General features: G+C 33.7%; 1 protein-coding gene across 2 annotated transcripts in view; it reads right to left on the bottom strand.

The window, feature by feature from the left end:
- The window catches only part of EMC2 (ER membrane protein complex subunit 2), a 66,969-nt gene that overhangs the window by 14,453 nt on the left and 35,485 nt on the right, over positions 1–17,031 (bottom strand). For both annotated transcript variants that reach the window (XM_008519320.2, XM_008519321.2), the window contains 3 exons: positions 9,402–9,459; positions 3,881–3,966; positions 3,671–3,730 (listed from right to left, as the gene is read on the bottom strand). In XM_008519320.2, coding sequence (XP_008517542.1) covers positions 3,671–3,730; positions 3,881–3,966; positions 9,402–9,459 — 204 coding nt within the window. The remainder of the gene's footprint in view (positions 1–3,670; positions 3,731–3,880; positions 3,967–9,401; positions 9,460–17,031) is intronic.

Raw genomic sequence — 17,031 nt, 5'->3', positions numbered from 1 at the left:
AAGGGATCGCTTCCCCTCAATTTTACAAAGTATAAAATCAAACTAATTTTGTGGATAAAATATAGAATCAAATAAACTTAGAGCTGAAATGGGCAAGAGCTGGTCTAATGCAGTTTTTTCTGAGCCAGGGTCGCCCAAGTGTATTAAGCCATACGTAAAGTGATTTAAGTGATTATGTACTCAGTCCTCCCAAGGATGGTAGCATTCCAGATGCATAAAGAAGTAAAATTCATTATATACAATGACTCAATGAGACTAAGATTAGAGAAGTAAAAACAATTCGAATCTATGTAAAATAAATACTATTATTACATGGTAGAGTCAGTAACCAAATAAAGTTTTTGAAGTTCTTCTCTTCCTCCCAAAAGCATATGTATACGTTATAATATTTGTCCCTAGATTGCTTTATAAACATTATTTTTCCTTATAGGATTTTGATAATTTCATCTGTTATACAATTTTATAGCAAGACTGACCTACAAAAAGGAATCACAATCAAGATCACAATTAATTTACACTACTGGCTGCTCCTTGTGGATATAATATCTAGTTTTAACTACAAATCAAGTAAAAACAGTAAGTGTCTTTGTTTAAAAAACATATTTTTGTTTATAATATATACTCGTGGTGCTAATGGATAACTAATTTTTTATATTTAGAACAAATAAAGTGTCTCAATATGGTCAACTGGTGTAACATATACTACTGGAGTAACTAAAGAGAAACTAGAACTTATAAATCAGAAGGAATGTTAAGTAAAACTCAAACATAAAAAAATATGTGGCAGAATTCTATATCTCCTTTCTATAAAAGTACTGAGTATGCTTATATGAACATTCTACTGTGGACATTTATTTGGAGTAAAAACTCTAGATCTAGCATAGCAATACTGCCTGTGACCTATTATATTTAAAATAGCTTGTATCTATTCATATGCAGAAAAGAATGTCAAAATGTTAAATATGTCTAGCAATTCCTAAATTGCTACATTTCTGCCACTATGTCCCCCAAACTGTGCTAAACTGACATTCCACAATAATTTATCACTTCTGCCCAAAAAAATCCTTTCTATTATAACAACTTGCCCAAACAAATCAAATGAATTAAGAGATTCTGATTTTCATATCATTTCAAAAAAACCTAAAGATATTTATTTCCACTCACTCTAAATCTGAATATTCCTTCTGTGTGCTCAATTAGAAAAAATAAATGGTCACTTTTTTAGCTTTAAGACCAAAAAGAGTTTGTGATATAAGACAAAAAGGTAGCCTGAACACAATTACCATTGCCCCTGATAAGAGATTATTTTTTAGGTGCCTTTCTGTCTATACTTCTTGATTTTTGGGGATTTTTCAGTTCACTTCTCTTAAACGTACATTCAACCCTATCTCAATAAACTCTTTAGAGACTCAAAACAAAGCAAAACTGAATGTGGCCATTACAAGGTGAGGCAAATAATAATAATAATAAATTTAATGGTAGGTTAAAAATAAAATATAACCTATTTGAGAACTAATTAAAGAAATACTAGAAACACATGCAAAAAAGTAAAACAGAAAGAAACAGGAAAATAATTGACATATTTACATAGTTTTAGAGGACAGAAAACATAAAAGCAATAAAAATTGACATATCTGATTACCTAATATAAAGTTTCTACAAATCAAAAAATCAATATTAAAAAGACATAAACAAGGATATATTTTTGACAGGACAAAGGTTCATATCATTTATATAAAGAGTTCTTAAAAACTTTTCTAAAAGGTGTAACCAATTTTCACCTATCAAAATTTGCAAAGGTTAAAAAGAATGAGAGCACCCAGTGTCGTTAAAGGGACACTCTAATAATTGCTGCTGTGAGAGTAAACTGATATTATCTTTCTAGTGAACAATTAGGAACAATTTATCAAAACCACTAAAAATGTGCATATCATATAATCAAGGAATTCTACTTCTAAGATTTTAGCCCAAAGAAACAATTAAAGACAATCAGAACAGCATTATAGTGAACATGAAAAACAACCTTTATATTTCCCTAGGAAATTGGTGAAGAATACTAGGGCATATTATAAGATAAAATAATATAAAGCGATTAAAATCACGTTTTGGAATATTTATGGTGATAAGGAATTTTTGACAAAATATAAATAAGTGAAAAGCATAAACTACAAAAGATAATTCTATTTTAGGTTTCTGTTTAAGAGTTACTGAGGGAAAAAAATCAACTATGAACTGTAGTTAACTTAGGATGATATAACTACACATGATTTATGTCTTCATCTTTATTCTTTATTGGGTTTTTCAAATTTTCTGCATTAGGTATTACTTTAATTAAAACATTTTATTGATGATTTGAAATGTTTTAAAATGCTTTTAATCACATGACCTTCAAAAGGCATAGAAACATTTTAAATGACTGCCATTTTAGGGACAAAATAAAACTAATGTTAATTTTGTTACTGCACTCCAAAAATTCAGTTTCATGTTATTTACATTATATACTGCATATTTTATAAATGTTGACTTTCAAACTATGAAAAATGGAACCATTACCATTTAAACCAAACACACGACCACTCTCACATACATAAGAGAATCATGAGTATGTTTACATATGTGAACATATATCTATAGTGAATATGATTCAGGAAATAATTTCCTAATGAAAAACAAAGAGAATCTGACAGCCAGAGTATAGTAGAGAACTGAAGAATGGTTCCCAGAATACAGTACATACTCATTAAATGACAGCTACTACTTTTACTTTAGCTCCCACTTTTATTAGAATTATGCAGATAACTACCTTAATTCTCCATTTCACATTACATACACAGCCCTGGGCAAAGACAAGAAAGAAGTGTCTTCATTCTATTTTATTTCCTGTGTCAGCTATTTGTAGTATAAGAATGAAGTTAACTATTCATGCACTTTAAGAATATGTGCATGAGAATCTGATTCTATTCTCTCAAAAAGAAGGAAACAAACAACGTGATATACTTCAGATTCAGAAGAACTAAGCAGAAAAAAAAATCGTGCCTCTAGAGGGAGGTTGGCGTTAATGCTGTGATATTAGAAAACTTGCACTAAGACTGGGCTAATCCTCTCACACTGGGATTTCCTCCTGTCACTACAGCAATAAAAAAGCTAACAAAAACATTAAATATCCAATAAGCAAGTTCCTACAACATTCAACATTCTTGATTATTCTTGGTTTTTTACCCAGGCAACAGAATGCTTCTACTTTGGAAGAGTTGATTCTCTTAGTACTAAGGCTAATAAATGCATTCACTTGACAGAATTTTTAAACAGCAGGGAGTCTAATACTCTTTGTATATAAGAAGAATTTAAACTCTAAAAATTCACAATTTTGATTCATTAAAAATAACCTTAGCTTTGCAAATGCAGGCCTTTCTAATTCCAAAGAATGCCATCCGTATTTGAAAGAAAAACTCATTTCCCAAACAAAACGACAAATGACTTAGTTAAAGCAATTCACCTATTATAACCAACAAATTGTGGATTTATTTGTCATTTGTTTACTTTTTTGTTCATTTAAAATGACATGTAATTCATATCTTCTCACCAATCCTTCAGAAACCATTATGCCTTCTTAACATATAGTGATGAAAACTGTACTCTAACAAAGTTTTATGTGCATCTAACAACTTACTCATGTTCATTGATATAAAGTTCTGCGAGTTCATGCCAGGCTTCTTGGTCTCCAACAAATCTGGTAAGAGGAAAGGGAAAAAAAATAAGCGTGTATATATTCTGTAAATGAACAGCATGGAGGCGAAAAGGAAAATCAAATGCAAATTCCATTTTAATTAAAAAAGATTTATCAGAATAACAAAACACAATCCTCTTGTAAGACACTCACTGTTCCAGATACTCATTCAGCTCCCGAATGGCCTCCACATTTTTCCCCTGGGCTTTTCGAATGGCAATCTTACGCTTTCTTGCAGCCTATGGGTTGACATTAATAAAGGATTAGGCCTTCATGATTCCCTGGGTTTTTGTAAAGAAGGTAATTTGACTGTGCAAATTATTATCTCAATGCCAGTGAAATACCATTGTACCACTACTGCTTAGTGGGAGTTTATAAACATACTCCATGACATCCCACTGGGGAATTCAAACATTCCTCTAACAATCATATATGCTTTACTTTTGATGTACACAATGTATGCATCATTTCATTCAAATAAATAACCATCCAGATTCTGATAATTACAAGCCAGCAGGGAATCCTAATCTTTATCCAGCCTAAAGTCCTTTTACTCTGTTTCATTCATAAGATCTGTATCTTAAGAGATAGAAGGATAGTGGAGATTAGAAAAAAAATCTCACCATGGGCACTTGAATGTTATTATACAAATATGGCTTCTGAGAACTTTTTTCACAATTTTAAGAGAAAAATCTACCTATGAGTCTTTCAAAAGAATAACATAGGTCCTGAAAGACATATTTTATAATAATCAAAGCATTTAAAACTTGTATTTTAAAGATTTTTAAATGATAAATATAAAAATCAGTGCCATTTATTTATGTAGTCATCATTTACTCAGCATCTATTGTGTTCCAAGTACTGTGCTAGACAATGAAAATATAAGCATAAAAAAGGAATAGATAATTCCTTGCAGGAGCTCAGTCTCATGAGAGGAAGACATATCAAATAAAAAGACAATGATAGAGATATCTGGGGTGTTGTGGTAACATGGAGATCCTAACACAGGCTGCGGCAGAGTAGAGAGATGGAAGGGCAGGAAGCAAAGTGAGTCCCAGATGTGATACATGTACTGAAATAAAAAGGGCAAGCAGACATTAAGGAAGCAAGAGAGGAAATTATATGGAGGACACTGCATAGTAGGAGGAACACAAGAGCAAAAGCATAGGAGAGAGTAGCATTGTGTGTAATTACGACTATATGTTTGAGGGTGGAGTGAATAGTCAGGGACTGGAGAGCACTATATGAACTATTAAATTTACATCCCCTCCATCTCTGATTAATTCAAAGCTGAAGGATAAATAATAAAATACACTATAACTAGGGCCAGGTTAAGCTTAATAATTAGGAACATGATTATCATTGTTTTATATAATACACACTCCACAAGATGCAGACAAGAGAAGTAAAATGAATGAGGCCTCTTAATACTAACACAGCTACCTGTCTTGGGGTGGGAAAGGTGGAGGTTTTTGCTCTGAAAAAGTAAAAGTCAAAAAATCAGAGAGAATCAAGAGATTCCCCAATAAATAACAAGAGCAATATTTATAATAATAGTGATATTTTGGTAACAAAAAAATCACATGTATTAAAAACATATATCCTTGATTATTCATCTCAGGCTGAAGGCCTAACACAATGCCTGCCACATAGTTGGCATAGAAATAATTTTGGAATAATTTCACTAGGTAAAACAATGAAAGCACCATAATGAATTCAAAGCTTAATCTCAAGAGTTCAGAAGGAGGGGCCGGCCCCATGGTCAAGTGGTTAAGTTCATACGCTCTGCTGCAGCGGCCCAGAGTTTCGCCAGTTTGAATCCTGGGTGCGGACATGGCACTGCTCATCAGGCCACGCTGAGGTGGCTTCTCACAGGCCACAACTAGAAGGACCCACAACTAAGAATATACAACTATGTACTGGGGGGGCTTTGGGGAGAAAAAAGAAAAAAATAAAATCTTTAAAAATAATAATAAAATAAATAAAATATAAAAAAGAATTCAGAAGGAAAGTAAAAAGCTCTAAAAGTAACTCAATCCTTAAGCCTTCAGGAAGAATTACTAGATTTCAAATGTGAAAGCCTTATCCCAAGTCCTTCTCAAAACAGGTGAGGGATGAATTAATATATAATTAAGGAACTAATTTCTTTTAGACATATAATATCTGATTTCACCAATCCAACATCATTTGAAACAGAATTGTTTATTCCTTTCATTTTTCATGATACTACTTCTTCCAAAGGCAATATGGTAAAGCAGAGAGTCCAGGCTTTGAAATAAAAAAGACAAGAAACTGAACCCCAACTCTTGTCACTTACCAGCTTTCTAACCAAGGGCAAAATATTTAGCCTCTCCAAACCTCAGTAATACCATCAATCTCCAAGTATCAATGTAAAGCAACTGACACAATACATTGCCAACAGAGGGAAAACAGACTTCCAGGCACTCCTGCCTCCAAGGTTTATGCCGATGACCCTGGGAAATGTGGCATTCTGAAAGCATCTTCACCCTTAGCACAGAGGCAATTATATCTATAGTCATGTGCCACATAACAATATCTCAGTCAAGGATGGACTGCATACGTGATGGCAGTGTCATAAGATTAGCACCATATAGCCTACCTGTGTAGTAGGCGATACCATCTAGCTTTGTGTAAGTACACTTTATGACATTTGCACAACAAAGAAATCACCTAACAATGCATTTCTTAGAATGTCACCCTGTCATTAAGCAACACATAATTGTACTTTCCACGTTTTATGGCTTTAAGACTGGCTAAAAGAGAAATCCAAATGGCCCCTTATAGACTATGTATGAGGAGGTAGTAACTAAATCTTTACGTTTTAGGTAAATATTTTAGAGCAAGGTGACTAACATGAGCGTTGCCATATATTATTCTTTCATCAAATAGCAGTTTTATCTAATCTCCCCTCAGTACCTTCTGTCCTTCTGTAAATGTTTATCAAGTATCTGTTGTGAGCCACCATAGTGTTAGTGTTACTAAGAATTAAGACTGTTTCTGTTACTCTATCTGTAGAAAGCACTGTGGTAGACGTTGAGGGAAATAACAAAGCCAGATAAGACCTAGAACTAATAAAGACTAGTAGGGGAAGACTTTCACTTAATATGAAACAGTTAAGTTACTATATAGAAGACATCATAATTTCTTTTTCCAAAGCAACTTTAATGTATTATCTCAAAAAGATGAGAAAGCCCAGTTTCATCCTTTTCCTTAGTTATACTACTACAAAGATAGAGCAATATTTAATTACATATTATCTTAGACCTTGAAGTGAAATAATTTACTAAAAATAGTTCCAACTTAAACTGGTATAGAAGTACGATGTTTGACTCCTAATTCCAAGAAAACAAATTACAAGCTACTGATTTTTAACTTGGTATTAGAAATATACATGAAACTCAAACTTTTCTCAGAAACTTGATTTCATTTTTTCAATATATAGCTGTTTGAAAAATGAATACCTTTGAAACTGTGGTGAAATCTTATAATTGAAATAAGTACATGAGAAAGTCTTCAGGAAAAGAAAAATGGTACTATCTATAAAGGATTGTTTTATTAAAACAGATGGCAAGGCATTAGAATAGTTAAGACTAGAAAAGTATTCAAAACTTTCTGATTTTAACTCTTTTTATTGAGAATATCTAGATAAAATTAACAGAAGCTGTTTCTTTTTTTTTTTGCTGGGGAAGATTAGCCCTAAGCTAACATCTGTCACCAATCTTCCTCTTTTTGCTGAGGAAGCCTGGCCCTGAGCAAACATCTGTGTCTAGACTCCTCTAATTTATATGTGGGACGCCTGTGACAGTATGCCTTGATAAGCAGGACATACATCTGCGCATGGGATCTGAACTGGCAAACCCTGGGATGCTGAAGCAGAGTGCATGAACTTAACTACCACACCACCAGGCCCGCCCCCACAAGCTGATTCTTACTTTTATTTTTTATAATAGGTAGGCTTGCAGCTCTGCCAAAACTTTTCCCTGAACTCTCTACATTCTGAGAATCCTCACAAAATAATGAATCCCTGCCATTCAGACACCAAAAATTAAAAAACCTAGGAAGTTTCCAAAGAAAATTTCCCTGGGGTGGGATAATATTAAAAGCAAAACTCTAAACCATTTCACAATATATACATATATTAAATCACCACATTGTGCAACATAAACTTTCACAATGTTGCTAGTCAATTACATCTCAATAAAGCTTGAGAAAACTCTACCCTTTAAGCAATAGATGTTAAGTATTACTATGGAGTATCAAAAGAGGCAAGCAGGGATCAGGGATTTATGACCAATGAATGCCTGGGACAAATGCTATCCAGAAACTGCACACTTCAGTATTGCATAATTTCCCAACTTAGCACAAATAATTTATTTAAAATGAATCAAGTTACTAACGTTCAATATTAAGCATTTCTGGATCTTATAAGTGACAATTGTACATTATGACTTTTATAAAATGTGCAGTTTTAATGAAATACTTGCCAAATAAGAGAACACCTTCAAGTATTTGTATTATGTGTTAATATAACAATTTCTCCTTTTATAAAAGGAAAAAACAAACTCAAACTGGTTTCTTCTTTTTAATTGGTTATATTGGTTCATGTAACTGAGAATTCTTTTTTTGGCTGGGAATGATTCACACTGAGCTAACATCTGTTGCCAATCTTCCTCTCTTTTTTTTCCCACAAAGCTCTAGTACTTAGATGTGTATTTTAGTTGTGAGTCCTTCCAGCTCTTCTATGAGCCACCGTCACAGCATGGCTACTGACAGACAAGTGGTCAAACTGGTTTTTGTTTAAAAATTCTAAAAATATTTCTCTTTTAGAAGGCACATGTATGGACATAATAACATAAGACATCAAAATACCGGATGTTATCTAAAGTTTCTCTTTACCTCTTCACTTAGTAAAAAGTAAGTCTGAGGGAAGTCATTATGCCAATATAGTAAACCAAAATGTTCTCAACATTAAAAAAAATTTTTTAACCAGGGTATTTTTCAAACAAATAATACTATACATTTGTAACAAATACTCTGCCCAATAACTGATACAAAACACTTGTTCAAAATCAGGATAAAGAGAGAGAGAGATATATTCTTATTCAGGTAGAAGGTAGAAAAAAGCAAAACCAAACAAAACAACTTCATTAATTCCCTATATTAACCACAGAGATGATTTCTTTCATTTTTCATTCAGACAAATAAGATATAACTACCCCCCAAAACAAGTTACTATTTCATAAACTTCAAAATATCACAAAAACACTGAGCTCTGCTGGGCTTTCATGTAAGTACATAATATTCTTTCCTTCCAAATTTCAACTAACTTCTCTCTAATAAGATTTAAGTCAAATTTTGCCAAAGAGTTTTAAATCTATAAAAAAAAAAATATGGCTCATAATGAAATATTTGAAATAAAAAGATAAAACCTGGCTCTGTATGCATTTTTCCATTATTTCAAACTGAACTGATTTCGCCTTCTTTTAAAAGTTGGGGTAATATTGGTTTATAACATTATCTAAATTTCAGATGTACATCATCATAGTTCACTTCTGTATAGAATACATCATGTTCACCATCAAAAGTCTACTTGCCATAATTTTGCCTTTTAAAATAAACTTTAGATGATCTTCAGGACAATCAGCTAACTTACAGTGTTGGTTGGATCTTCTTGTAAAATTCGATCATATAGCTGAATAGCATCATCATATCTATTTAAAAAGAAAAAGAAACACCAGGAATCATCAGCTTAAAATTTAATGACAAATAATAAATACAGAAAAAGATTAAAGTGGCAAAGATTTGAATGCATTTACAACTGCATTCCAAGTGTCTTTTGATCTTCACATAACGGTAAAGGTTTGCTACAGTGTCAATTTTTTACGGAAAAAAAAATCATGTATAAGGTACTTATAGAAAAACTTACTTCAAAAATACACTGATTCAATTTGGCCTAAATACAAAGGTAAAAACTAGCAATAGAAAGAGATTATCTCTGTGATCCTAGTTATACATAGAATTACAGCCAATAAAACATAATAAAAAATTTAATTTTAACAAATACACTCACAAGGAAATGATCTATGCATTAATTCTCCTTTAATATTTACGACAGCTTTTCTTAGTTGTTTCAGTTCAATTTATTAAGCACCCATTAAGCATGCACACACAACACTTCTCTTTGCTGCATTACAATCTCATAAGGGAAACAGTTAACAAATTTATCAAGTGAAAAAATAATCAAATATGACAGCATACAACTAAGAAGCCAAAATTAACATTATGTGATAGTGAATCGAAGGGAGGGATACATCAGAAATAACATAAAGAACTTTACCTAACTATGTACTCTTATATACAATAATCTTGATTGGTATGCAAGTTAATTGCTGAGTGATTCTGAAATACCTTCCTACCCATATCAAAGACCCCCAACACCCTTCCACTCAGTTTCTCCACTTCTGGATATAAATCTACAGAGAAAGCAAAAATTAATATTTAAAAACTTTTACAGTAGTGTTTCTAAAACAAGGAACAACAAACAGATTCTTAAGATCCATTCATAAGTTCCCTATGAGAATTTTTTAATTTCATATTTTCCTCTTAATGATAGTCAACATCTTTTAACTGGACACTATCCCACAATCTTAGTGTCCAAGTCTGTACTTGTGATTACAATCACGCCAATAGGTAAGAATACTTTAACTGTAGTAAATAAAATAAAAATACTGAGAAAAATAAAAGCAGGCTTAGTTTGTAAATGTGTCCATATCATGTGAAGGCCAAATGTCATCACTGTACACTAAGTCAATCAGACTTAGCAGCAGTTCAAATAAAGAATATTAGTTTGGACATCAAATATATAGTAATACAGTAGGCATGCTAGCCTCACGATTATATGGTGAAACAGAAAATAAAATCATTAAATAATAATAAAGCAAAATAATAAAGTACACAAACAACAGCAAAATTAATGCTATAGAGCAGGGGTTCTCACAAGGCACTGTTACATGAGAATCACCTGGGAATGTTTTATATAACCTCTAGGAAACAGATCAGAAATGACAGAAGAAGATAGGAATCCATTCATTCATTTCATTAACATAATAATCTAAATTTTAATAGTTTTCTCATTTTGGTATTTTATAAAGAAACTTACATTGTTTTTATAGTTGTACAAAAATGATACACACAAGGCATTAATACTTAGTTTTATATTGGAATATATTTAAGATATACCAAAATAAAAAAATAGTAATTTATGTAAAAACTGAGTGTGATGGTTAATTTTATGCATCAACTTTACTGACCACGGGGTGCCCACATTAAACATTATTTCTGGTTATGTCAGAGTGCGCTTCCAGATAAGACTGGCACTTGAATTCATGGACTCACTAAAAGATACTGTCTTTCCCAATGAGAGTGGACATCATCCAATCCCCTGAGGTCCTGAATAGAATAAAGGCAGAGAAAGGAGTAATTCACCCTTTTTACTGCCTCACTGCAGAGCTGGGACATCTCATCTCACCTCCCCCTGCCCTCAGACTGGGATATACACCATTGGCTCCCTTTGTTCACATGCCTCTGGAAGTGGATCTGACTGAACTACAGCACCAGCTTTCCTGGGTCTCTAGCTTACAGATGGCAGATCCTGGGACTTCTTAGCCTCCATAATGGCGTAAGCCAAGTCTTCATAATAAATCTCCATTTATATCTTCTATTGGTTCTGTTTGTCTAGAGATTTCTAACTAATATACTGAAGGTCCACAAATATTTACCTTTAGACAGCAATTTCTCAAACCTACCTGTCTATTCACCTGCAGGGCTTTTTAAAGAAAGATCTAGATTCAACCCTTACAGACTGATCTCAGTATAGTGGGGACTAAGCAACTACATACTTTTTAAAATGCCACAGATCCTTCTAACTCACATAGTCATGTATGAGAATCAATGGTTAATGGTCCTATGTGATGAAGACATGTAATAGTTACTCTTTCAAAAAAAACCAGTAAAACCTTATTAGGTAAAATGATGAAGTAAGTTTCAATTAAAGAACAAGAGTTGAAGAAATAAAAGATCACTAGATTTCTTAGAAAACCTCAGATAATACTTAAGAATAAATTAACCATGTCAAATTACCATATCAATTTTTTGTATGGTTGGAAAGGGGTTAGAGGAAGAGTAACTACTAAAATGTGTGCTTTGCAAATTAATACCTCTCAAAACTTTACAAGATAATTTTAAAAATCATTCATGTTCGATGTGTTTTGCTAGTCATATATTTTTAAGACGGTCTAGGAATTCATACCACTTGAAATGAAACAAGAAGTGATATTAGAGTAGAATATTGATTCAGGAGCAATTCTTTGCAGATTTCTTCCATTCTGTCCTGATTCAAAATTATTCTCTGCTAACTTAAAATAACAATATTTTATCTATTTTTCTTTACCTATGCTCTTTGTTTACTTCCAGAGAGGATCCAAAGAGATGAAAAGATACAAACACAAACACAGAAGCCAAAAGCAAAGGAGTAAAGGGGTTGAAAAAAATTGCATAAATACATCCTGCTTGGAAAAAAAAGCTACTATAACTGAGGTACAAGTTAATTCTGTCTTACCTAAAACATCAAGTTAAAAAAGTAAGAAGTAATAAGCTGATTCTAAAATTCATACATAAATTCAAAGGACTCAGAATAGAGAAAATAACCTCGAAAAAAAAGTAAAAAGTTGAAGGACTTACACTTTTGAATTTCAGAACTTACTACAAAGCTACAATATAAATACAGTATAGAATCAATATGGTGTGGTATATGATAAATATATAGATCAATGGAATAGAACTGAAAGCCCAGAAATCAACACTCACATTTACATGCAACTGATTTTCAACAACGGTGCGAAAACAATTAAATGGGAAAGTATAGCCTTTTCAACAAATGGTGCCAGGACAAGTGGATATCCACGTGCAAAATAATCAAGTTGGACACCTACCTCACAACATAAAAAAATATCAACTCAAAATGGGTCAAAGATCTAAATGTAAAACTAAAACTATAAAAATCTTAAAACAAAAGGTATGTGTAATTTTTGTGACCTTGGATTAGGCAATGGGTTCTAGATATAATATCAAAAGTATAAGCAACAAAAGAAAAATGAACTGGACTTCACAAAAAAACAATCAAAATCTTTTATAATCAAAGGACACCTTTGAGCAAGTGAAAAGATAAAACACATAATGTGAGAAAGGTTTTGCAAAGCATATATCTGATAAGGGACTTGTATCTAGAGTATATATAAAGAACTCTTACAACTAAATATAAATAAACCAATTTACAAACAAAGAATATGAATATACATTTCTCCAACAAAGATATACAAATTGCCCACAATTTTAAGAAAAGATGCTCAAGATTTTTGGTTACTGATCCAGCATGTAAATACCCTGGAAGTCATCACTCACAACCTCATAAGACAAAAGCTGAACAAACTGAACAAACTGAACAAACCAACAACTCATCTTACATCCATCAGAGAATTAAAGTCTTAGGGTGTACTGCTGCCCCCAAAACTGAGAGACAGGTGAATACATACAATCACAACTTACCGGAGCACAAAACTCCACCAAAACCTGTTAGAACTAACCAACTCATGTAGTAAGGCTGCAGGATACAAAATCAATATACAAAATCACTTGAGTTTCAATACATTAATAATGAGCTATCAGAAAGAGAAATTAAGAAAACAATCTCATTTACAATTGCACCAAAAAAAATAAAATCCCCAGGAATAAATTTTACAGAGAAGTGAAAGCCCTGAACACTAAAAACTATTAAACATTGATAAAAGAAATTGAAGAAGACACAAATAAACGTAAGGATATTCTGTGCTGAAGAACTGGAAGAATAGTGGTAAAATGTTCATACTACTCAAAGCAATCTACTGATTCACTGCAACCCCTATCAAAATTTCAATGCATTTTTCACAGAAATAGAACAATCACAAAATTTGTATGGAACCACAAAAGACTCCAAATAGCCAACACAATCTTGAAAAGAACAGAGCTACAGGTATCATGCTTCCCAGTTTCAAACTATATTTCAAAGCTATAGTAATCAAAACAGTATGATATTGGCATAAAAACAGACACATTAAGAGAATGACATCAGCATCATGGCAGAATGAGCTCTTCCCTTAGTCTCTCCCGGCTAAGACAGAAGGAAAAGCACATTCATAAAACAACAGAGGACACTCATGAAACACAATACATGTCTGAGAGATCCACGCAGCCATATAGCTGAAGATGGGGGCACTGGACGTGCCATAGGAGACAGTGGAAGGAGATAAGAAGATCTCCTCTCCCGCCCCGAGTGGCAGCAGGGCAGCGATGTAGGGTGTGGGGCCACATGTGGTGGCCAACACGCAACTCTGACAGGAGAAGGGGGAAAAAGTAGTCCTCCGCAGAGACAGTCTTGCTCTCGGAGTTGCCTCACAGGCCACAGGAACACTGTAGACTGAGGCAGCTAAGCAACTGCAGGGGCGTCCCCACCAAGCCTAGCAGCCCAGGTAGGCAGACAATGAGTGTAGGGTGGGACTGCACAGGATTGTGCATGCGAAAGAAAGCACCCCACTCTCCTCCTACCTGGTGCAAGAGCTCAGCCAGTCAGCCAGAGCAGGGGATCCCACCAGAGCTCCTCAACCTATGTGTGTAATGCAGCGGTCAGCAGGCAAATGCAGATGGGCCGTGTTGGCATAGCTTATAATGGACAGGCACAGTTGCCAGGGGTCACAGTGGGTTCGGAAAACAAAGCTCCTACCCACTTCAGTGGGAGCAGGTGGAATCTGTGACCAAATACTACCACTATGCAATGGCACAAATGCACCCCATCAAACAGTATGAAATATATTAACACTCCAGACCTGAAAGAAAATGACAAGTAGAAGGAAATCAAGCCTGAAGCCACAGAAATTTAGAATCTAATGACACAGAATTCAAAACAGTTATCATAAAGAAACTCAACAAGTTACAAGAAAACTAACAAAGACAGTTCAATGAACTCAGGAATAAAATTAACGAACAGAGTGAACTCTTCAGAAAAGACACTGAAACTACAAAAATAATTCATAAGTATTGGAGATGAGAAACACAACGAATGAGACAAAGAAAAATCAGGAATCTTTAAAAAACAAAGCTGATATTGTGGAGGACAGAATTAGTAATTTAAGGACAGAAATATATAAGTGCTTCAGATGGAGGAGAAAAGACAACTAAGACTAAAAAGGAATGAAGAAATTCTCTGAAAAATAGCAAACTCAGTTACGAAATGCAACATAAGGAGTATAGTATTCCAGAGGGAGAAGGGAGGAAGAAAGGAGCAGAGAGCTTGTTCAAAGAAATAACAGCTGAGAATTTCACAAACTTGGTGAAGGAGCTGGAATTACAGGCAAATGAAGATAACAGAACTCCTACTTACATCAATGTAAAAAGACCTTCTCCAAGGCATATATTAGTAAAACACACAAAAGTCAATGACAAAGAAAAGATATTAAGGGCAGCAAGGTTGAAGAAAATAATGTACAAAGGAACCTCTCTCAGCCTTCCAGTCAATTTCTCAAAAGAAACCTTACAGGCTAGTAAAGCATGGAATGATATATTCAAAATTCTGAAAGACAAAAGCTTTCAGCCAAGAATACTCCAGTGAAACTATCCTTCAGATACGATGGACAAATAAAAACTTTGCCAGATAAACAAAAGCTGAGTGAGTTGATTGCTACAAGAACCCCCCGTACAAGAAATGATCAAAGCCCTCATACCTGAAAGAACCCCCCACCACAAGAAATGATCAAGGCCCTCATACCTGTAAAAAAGGAAAAGAAAGGGTTTACAAAGCCTTGAGCAAGGAGATAGACAAAATCAGAAAATTGCAGTTCTCTATCACAACATGTTAGCAAATATTTAATTATAACATTAAAGTTAACAGGGAAGAAAGCATCAAAAGTAACTACAATCCCTTCATTTTAATCACAAACTCACAACACAAAACAGAATAAACTGTGACAATACCTTAACAGGGAAGAGGAAAGGGACTGAAGCTGCGTAGACAAATAAGAGGCTATCAGAAAATGGACTATCTCATCTATGAGATCTTTCATACAAACCTCATGTAACCAATAAACAAAACATTAGAACAGAGACACAAATGATAAATACAGAGAAAAATGACAAAACCATCATAGAGAATCATCAAACTGAACTGGCAGTTGGAAATACACAGGTTGACAAACAAGTGAAATACAGAACTGGAAAACAAGTGATTAAATGGCAGTAGTAAGCCCTCATACATCAATAATCAATCTAAATGTAAATGGATTGAATTCTCTAATCAAAGGTCAGAGAAGGGCTGGACAGATTAAAAACAAGAAGCAACAATATGCTGCCTCCAGGAAACACATCTCAGCTCGAAAGACAAACACAGGCTCTGAGAGAAGAGATGGAAGACAATACTCCAAGCTAATGGCAAACAAAGGAAAGCAGGTGTTGCAATACTTACATCAGACAAACAGAATTCAAAATTAAAAAAGCAATGAGAGAAGAGAGGGGCAGTATATAATGATAAAAGGACACTCCACCAAGAGGACATAACACTTATAAATATACATGCACCTAACACCAGAGCACCAAAGTACATAATGCAACCATTAACAGACCTAAAAGGAGAAATTAACAGTAACACATAACAGTAGGGGACCTCAGCACCCCACTTACATCAATGGATAGATTATCCAGACAGAAAGTCAACAAGGAAATAAATGAAATTTACTTATGGAATTTAATGAAAAACTAGACTAGATGAACTTAATAGATACAACACTCCAACCACATCAGGAGAATACACATTCTACTCAAGGGCACATGGAACATTCTCGAAGACAGATCATATGTTGGGAAACAAGGAAAGTATCAATAAATTTAAGACAATTCATATCAAGCATCTTTTCCAACCGTAATGCTATGAAACTAGAAATCAACTACAAGGAAAAAGCTGGGAAAGAGACAAATATGTGGAGACTAAAAAACATGCTACTGAACCACCAATGGATCAATCAAGAAATTAAAGAAGAAATTAAAAAATATTTGAAGACAAACGAAAATGAAAATATACGATACCAAGTCACATGAGACACAGCAAAAGCAGTCTTAAGACGGAAATTCATGGCAATACAGGCCCACCTTAACAAACAAGAAAATCTCAAATAAGCAATCTTAAACTACACCTAAAAGAATGA

The sequence above is a fragment of the Equus przewalskii genome, chromosome 8 (assembly GCF_037783145.1).
Source record: "Equus przewalskii isolate Varuska chromosome 8, EquPr2, whole genome shotgun sequence".
NCBI lineage: Eukaryota > Metazoa > Chordata > Mammalia > Perissodactyla > Equidae > Equus > Equus przewalskii.
The sequence above is the reverse complement of the archived record's forward strand: the minus strand, read 5'-3'. Positions and strand labels throughout refer to the sequence as shown.